Source organism: Bidens hawaiensis, unplaced genomic scaffold (assembly GCF_021521415.1).
Source record: "Bidens hawaiensis isolate Kalapana, Puna unplaced genomic scaffold, B.hawaiensis_p1.1 tig00015976_1, whole genome shotgun sequence".
In the NCBI taxonomy this organism is placed as follows: domain Eukaryota; kingdom Viridiplantae; phylum Streptophyta; class Magnoliopsida; order Asterales; family Asteraceae; genus Bidens; species Bidens hawaiensis.
The window spans coordinates 426,094-433,325 of NW_027492439.1; the positions used below are offsets into that span (position 1 = coordinate 426,094).

At 36.0% G+C, this 7,232-nt stretch overlaps 1 protein-coding gene across 1 annotated transcript; it reads left to right on the forward strand.

The window, feature by feature from the left end:
* Positions 1–2,334: 2,334 nt before the first annotated feature.
* Positions 2,335–5,738, forward strand: LOC143550225 (ABC transporter G family member 26-like). Its single transcript, XM_077040920.1, has 9 exons — positions 2,335–2,547; positions 3,207–3,490; positions 3,565–3,720; positions 3,822–4,005; positions 4,102–4,380; positions 4,476–4,760; positions 4,908–5,192; positions 5,273–5,380; positions 5,469–5,738. The coding sequence occupies exons 1-9, from the start codon at positions 2,341–2,343 to the stop codon at positions 5,736–5,738; spliced, it is 2,058 nt and encodes a 685-aa protein (XP_076897035.1). The 5' UTR covers positions 2,335–2,340.
* Positions 5,739–7,232: the final 1,494 nt, after the last annotated feature.

A 7,232-nucleotide genomic window follows, 5' to 3' on the forward strand; every position in this document is an offset into this window, starting at 1 on the left:
AGTACAAAGCTGTCAGCATTCTAATTTCAATAAAACTCAATCAAGAATCATGTTAACGACATACCTAGGGTTCTGATCGATCATATATAAAACATATATCAAACACATATCATCATGCTCATGATTTATTAACCATATTTCAAAATAAATGACTTCTAGGGTTTCTATCAACAATCAAAACACAAGATAAGCAAGAAACTAGAATCGAATGAGAATTGCTTACGTATATTGGTTTACGGTGAAAGCTATGAACCCTAGCACCTCTAACTACCAAGGAACACCCAAAATCACCCAAGGAAGTGGGTGAAAAATCGTTTGGAGACGACTGCACTTGATTATATGTGATTTAGGGTTTGAAAACCGTTTTTAATAAAAAATTTCGACTTGGTGATCCTTCGCGTGGCACGAGGGATTTAGCCACATCCTTCGCGCGGCTCGGGGCGCTTTAAGTTTTTTTTATTATATTCATATATAAATATATATATATATATATAATAATAATCAAAGTATGAACACACAAAGCAAGTAATCACATAGCACGTACATGTATTCGTTTACGGGATTGACATTTATCACCAACGCGTACAGACCGACTCTTGTGTGTGACTCGTTACTGACTCGTGTAACTATTATGCATGGTGTGTAATATAACGTAGTTGGGTTAACGGTGTTAATGTGAAAAAGCGAGGTGTCACATTAACCACCATACCATCCCACGAAGTGGAAATGGCTTTCCTAGTACAAATTAAAAGCTTAAACTCAAGTTCTTTTTTTTTTCCTTTTTTTTTAATTAAACAAACCTAACTTTTTCAGATAGCAAACTATGACAAGCTTTATAAATGTGATATTGGCGTATTGTTAATCTAAGTCTCATAGTGTGTTATAATTTCATGTCTTATACTAGTCGGGCATCGAGTACACTGCTAGTATGCCAAAAATTGTCCATAGGTTTTCCAAATACATTTCTTACTACTTTAATTTTTGTATAATTTTATTACCAAGAAAATTATAAATATGAAACCTAAAGGGGTGGATTAGTAAAATAAATTTAAAACAAAAATGTTTACAGGTATGGTTCGCGTATTTATATTTCAGTTAAGGCTTAGGATCCTCCTACATCACCTTGGATCTTCACACACCATTATTTTTTCTATACGGCTCGTATAGGACTATACGGTCGTAAGCACATGAATCATATCAGTTTGTGTCCGAGCTTGTCGTTCCTTGTCTGTAGTGCCTTTTATAGCCCTATACGGCATGTATAGGGCTATACGGTCATATAGATAACTTTTTAATTTTAAATAATAATACGTTAATATGACCGTATAGACCTATACGGGCCGTATAGAGTTATACCGCCGTATAGACAATTTTTTTGACACAATTTTAAATATTAATACGTTAGTATCTTACATTTTAATGTATTAAGTACATCATACTTGGTTAAATATGATATTTTAGAATATAATAAATTATCTATTAGCATTTACATAATATACTCGGCTTAATAATATGTAGTTGTATCCTGAGAACATTCGTTTAAAATTATTTAATGTTTTAAGCTTTGAGACTTGAAAATATGTCTGTACGTGTAGTATAGCACTATACGGCTCGTATAGGCTCGTATAGTCGTTTTCCGGCAGCGGTTAACAGTGGTCAAAGGTAGGCTGACTTTTTCTGCAAAGTTTTCTATACGGTCGTATAGCCCTATACGACTATATAGGTTTAATAGTGTGTCAGATAGTAATAGGAGCCATTTAACACCTATAAGGCTCGTATAGGTCTATACGGTCGTATAGGTTGAAAAAAGCTGTTTTTTCTGTCCCTCTGTCAGTAATGCGTAACCTATACGACCATATAGGCCTATACGAGCCGTATAGGCATATGGGGGTGGTGTAGGAGGATCACATCCCTTCAGTTAATCGGGCAGGGTATCACCTAACTAGATACCCGGTCTCCAACCCCGTGAAAATTACTAGTCCCACATATGGTTCCATACCCGAAATACTATACAAAATGTTTCGTTGGATTCAGGTTTGTTTTCCATCCATAATGGACTTCCCATAATTGTATAAAAGTAATACATTTATTTTAATATGGGTGAAATTCATGTTCTTGGCATGTTGAACTTAAACTTAAGGTAGTTGGTCAGAATGTGGCACCAAGGTTGTGTTACAACAACAAATTCGCAAGTCTTTCTTTCTCGATATAAATTTACATGTCCAACACCAGAATCAAAGAGACTATATAGGTTTGATGTAGGTATGTTTTAGTTGGAAGAAAATTGATCTAAAAACCCGATTAAACAATACTCATTCGCATGATCGTTTCTGCTTCACAATGGGTTCCAAGTACCAAGATGAAATCGAAGACTTGTCAACTTCGTCTCCTCCATCGAGTGCAATGCAGGTTACAAACAACAATGGAGTTCATAGCTTCGATATAAATGCTCAAACTTGCCATAGAAACCGATCAAGCTCTCAAATTGATATTCAAGAAGATACTTGTTGCTCCATTAAAGATTGCCCGCTTCCCATTTTGCTCAAGGTAACGCTAACAATTATAGATCTTCCGTTTGTAAGATATCTGGTCTAGAAAAGGATGACGTGTTACTTTTACAGAAATCACAATTTAAAACATAATTCTATAAATGCTTAAAATATTCCATAATAAAAAGTGTAAAAAGAAATACATAAACTTCAATATCTTACTAAATAGAAAATCTATTCAGTTCCCTATACTTTTCACTGCCCTCCTAGATAATCTTATAACCTTTTGTCTGAGTTTGGTTCGGTTTTGGTTTTTCTCTGGTTCTCTCTTTTGGGCTTGAAATTTTTGAGCCGGAAATAAAATGACCCAAAATCATGAATTTGGCCCTAAAACTTTTGGGCCACACCGTTTATTAACTTTTTTTTAATACATTACTTAACATTCAAAAACAAAATTTATAATCCATTTATATTTAATAACAAATTTCTGTTTTATGAGCTAGTTTTGATTATAAAAGTCGGCTCACTTTTACGGTTCGTTTTTTTTTCTCGATATTTCGGATACATGCAAGTCGAAATCAAATCGGTTTTTGAAAAAGCACATAAAACCAAACCATTGGTTCTGGGTTGGGTTGGGTTGGGTCAGGTTATTTTGGTTCGGTTCTCTTGATTATTTCAGTTACGGATATGTTATTTCGGTTTGATGCACACCCCTAGTTTGAAGGTATAGAGTTTAAGGTAAAAATTAGCAAGGCAACACCCGGGAATCCAGTGAAAGCGGTTATGTCAAAGGTGGCTTCAAACGCTGACCAAGACAACTATAAGCAGATTTTGAAGGGCATAACAGGAAGCATCGGTCCGGGTGAGATCCTCGCTTTAATGGGTCCTTCTGGAAGTGGCAAAACAACCCTTTTGAAAGTTGTAGGCGGGAGATTACGCGAAAACATTAAAGGAAATGTCACATATAATGATGTTCCATACAGTCCAGCTCTTAAAAGAAGGTAAGATATGTTCATATAATGTTGTTCTATAATGTCACATATAATGATGTTTATTTTTACTAATTAATGTATAGGATTGGATTTGTTACACAAGATGACGTGCTCTACCCGCAGTTAACAGTTGAAGAAACATTAATATTTGCGGCATTTTTAAGGCTTTCGGGCAGCATGAGTCAAAAGCAGAAACTCGAAAGAGTTGAGGTTATCCTTAAGGAACTAGGACTAGAAAGGTTAGTTTACAATTCTTGTATAAAGATAATACTGAAGCAAGTTTCATGCATATCATTGTTTTCCTCACTAAATGTTTTCTATTGGTTTAAAATAAAAAAAGATGTCGAAAAACACGAGTAGGGGGAGGATTCATAGGTGGGATATCCGGGGGCGAACGGAAAAGAACAAGTATAGGATATGAGATCCTGGTTGATCCTTCATTGTTATTACTTGATGAACCGACTTCTGGCCTTGATTCCACATCAGCAAACAAACTCATTCAGATTCTAAGAGAGAATGCTAAGGTAAAAAACCTTAACATGAACAAGAAAAAGATTGACAATGTTGTTAAAACTTAAAAAGGTGTTTAATTTTCCTTTTTTTTTTTGTGAACGATTCAGGTCGGGAGGACAATCGTGACAACGATCCACCAACCATCCAGTAAAGTGTTTCATATGTTTGACAAGATACTATTAATATCCGAAGGACATCCTATGTACTACGGAAAGGCAAGAGAATCAATGAGCTATTTTATGTCTTTAAGGTTCATCCCGGATATAGCCATGAACCCTGCAGAGTTTTTGCTAGATTTAGCAACAGGCCAAGTGAATGACATTACCGCCCCTGATGATATCGTGGCTCCTAAAGGCACTTGTGAATACGAAAGGGCGGTCATCAGGGTAAAAATGTCTTTTATCTTTATTTTTGGTTATCTTGCAATCAAAGTTTTGGTTAATTCTTACCGAATATGTTTTGGGCTATACTATGAAAGTAGTATGTACAAAACAGGTACAAGATTGAGCTAGAAAGTAAAGAGAAAGATGCAATTCAAAGAACGGGAAAGGCACCCGAACATCTTAGATTAGCAACTCAAGTGAAAAAAGATTGGACAATAAGTTGGTGGGACCAGTTTTTAATATTGTTCAAGAGAACATATAGACAAAGATGGAGAGATTATTTTGATATGTTAAGAATAATTCAATCTCTTGGAGTTGCAGTCTTGTTAGGCCTTTTATGGTGGAAATCTAGCTATGCGACCGAAGCTCACCTAAGAGATCAGGTCACATTACACTTGTTTACTTATAAATTGGTCAACTAACATTATCTTTTGTCTCTTTGACATGCTACACAACCTATCCAATCCATCCATTAGTTAAGAATTCGCGATCATTTTTTTATATCGTTTTAATTTCTGTAACTGGTGCAGATTGGGTTGTTGTTCTACGTGTGCATCTTTTGGACATCTTCATCAATATTTGGAGCTGTATACGTGTTCCCGTTTGAGAAGTTTATGCTTGTCAAAGAAAGAAAAGCTGATATGTATCGGTTAAGTGCGTACTATGCGTGCAGCACATTATGTGACATGATCGCGCATGTTACATACCCAACTATTTTCATGTCCATTTTGTATTTCATGGTTGGATTCAAGAAAACTTTACAATGTTTCTTTACAACTTTGTCAGTGATCTTACTAATAGCCATAACTAGCCAAGTAAGTAATCTACATCCATTTTTTGACATTCAAGAATTAAAATAACGGTCGACTGATTGTGTTTTTCTCCATATGATTAGGGTGCTGGTGAAATGTTTGGGGCTGCAGTTATGAGCATTAGACGGGCAGGCAATGTTGCTTCATTAATACTAATGCTGTTTCTTCTTACCGGAGGTTACTATGTTCAGGTAATAAGTAAAAGAGTCAAATTTCCATTTAGCAAAAAATTACTTATATCTTGTAAACTAAATTGGAGTTTGTTTATTTTGGGTGCAGCATATACCAGCATTCATGCAATGGCTAAAGTATTTATCATTCATGTACCACGGGTTCCGGCTGCTACTAAAAGTGCAATACTCAGGTGATGAGTTATACGAGTGTGAAAGCATAGGCGGATGTAGACCGTTGCAGAGTTCACCATCATTCGATACAGTAAACTTGAAAGGAGGGTGGAAAGAAGTTTGGATGCTGCTAGGAATGGGTGTGGTGTATCGCTTGTTGGCGTATATTTGTCTTCGAAGAAAGATCAGCCAATGCATCATTTGATTAATTAATATCCAGAATAATTTTTTGTTCAAGATTATATCATTGTGTAGTATGATCATAAAACTTGCATATGCATCTTTGGTTTTACTTGAAGAAATTCTCCTGTCCTTCATAGACCTTATAATTTGAAAAAATGATTATGATTTTACCCGAATTATGAAAAATAAAATAATATAAATATAGTGTTAGGATCAAGTACAAATAGAATTAATGTGCAAGGTGTTGGGTTTCAGTGATGATCACTTGATCAGTCAAACTTTTATTGGGGTTTGATAATTGTTAGTTAATTATTAAGACGGTTAATTAATATAAACACAACGGTATGAATATGAGTAATCAACACCAAATAAAACCCGACAGGATCCGGTTAAAAACAATACGAGCACAGTAAAATAATAAACAATTTATTATACTATCCATCGATGAGAAAATCATACCACGGTTAATGATTAACAGGTTGAGACACCGAGAGTTAGCAAACTTTGCTAGGTGATTAAACGAGACGAGATCCGCTGGTGGCGGTGCACGGTGGCAGCGGCGGCGGCGATTGTTCTTTGGCGGGCAGGAGCTGGCCGACGGCGGTGGGGTGATTTAAGAGAGAGAGAGAGAGAGTGCTTTGGTGGCTAAGGTTATCTTGTGATTCACCTTCTTGATTAGGTTAATTAGATTAACTAATAAACTAGTTAATCCATTCCCAGACACCAATCCCATCTCTAACTCAAAAGCCCGGTCCATGTTTATTTGATAAATAAACATCACTATCTGGTTATTATATGTTAATACTGGTTAACTAAATTAAGCGGGCTTGATGTTCATTACCCAAGGTGTAACTCTTATGGGTCATAACTCGGTCGGCCGCGTTGACTTAACCGAATCGGTCCATAATTTTCAGCAGTCTCTCACTTGGACGACTTCTGATTAAGTTCCTTAACACTGACAGCCAGCGGTGCTCTAGCTACACATGGCTGCCCCCAACAAGTTATGACACTTTAAAGTCATTAACCAAAACATCTTGGAATACACTATTGCAAGATAATGAGCTTATCGTAATCGTTGTTATCTATCCTTTCCGTATAAGACATCAATTGAACAATGAGACATGGATCATATTCAATCTCACATGATGTTCAATTATTATTGTTCTCGATCTAGAATCAAAGCGGCCCAATCAAAGACACAATAAGTTTGGGTGAGGCCTCACACTTCACCAGTTTGAATCAACGAGGGTGCCACGATGTCTAACTGCTACATATTATGTAAGAGTACAGAATCTCATCTTTACCACATACAACTCCCACTGAACTTCAGAACTACTCCCAACCAATGCCTTTATGACCGGCAGTTACGAGACAGTGATTGACACTGATCAAAGAATAGTCTTTGGTAAACGGAAGTTCTAATATGCATTTCAGGTCTAAGGATACTAAATGAGTATACCTATATCAAAACATCTTAGGACTAATATCCATGAAGTGATTTGATGCGATTTACATC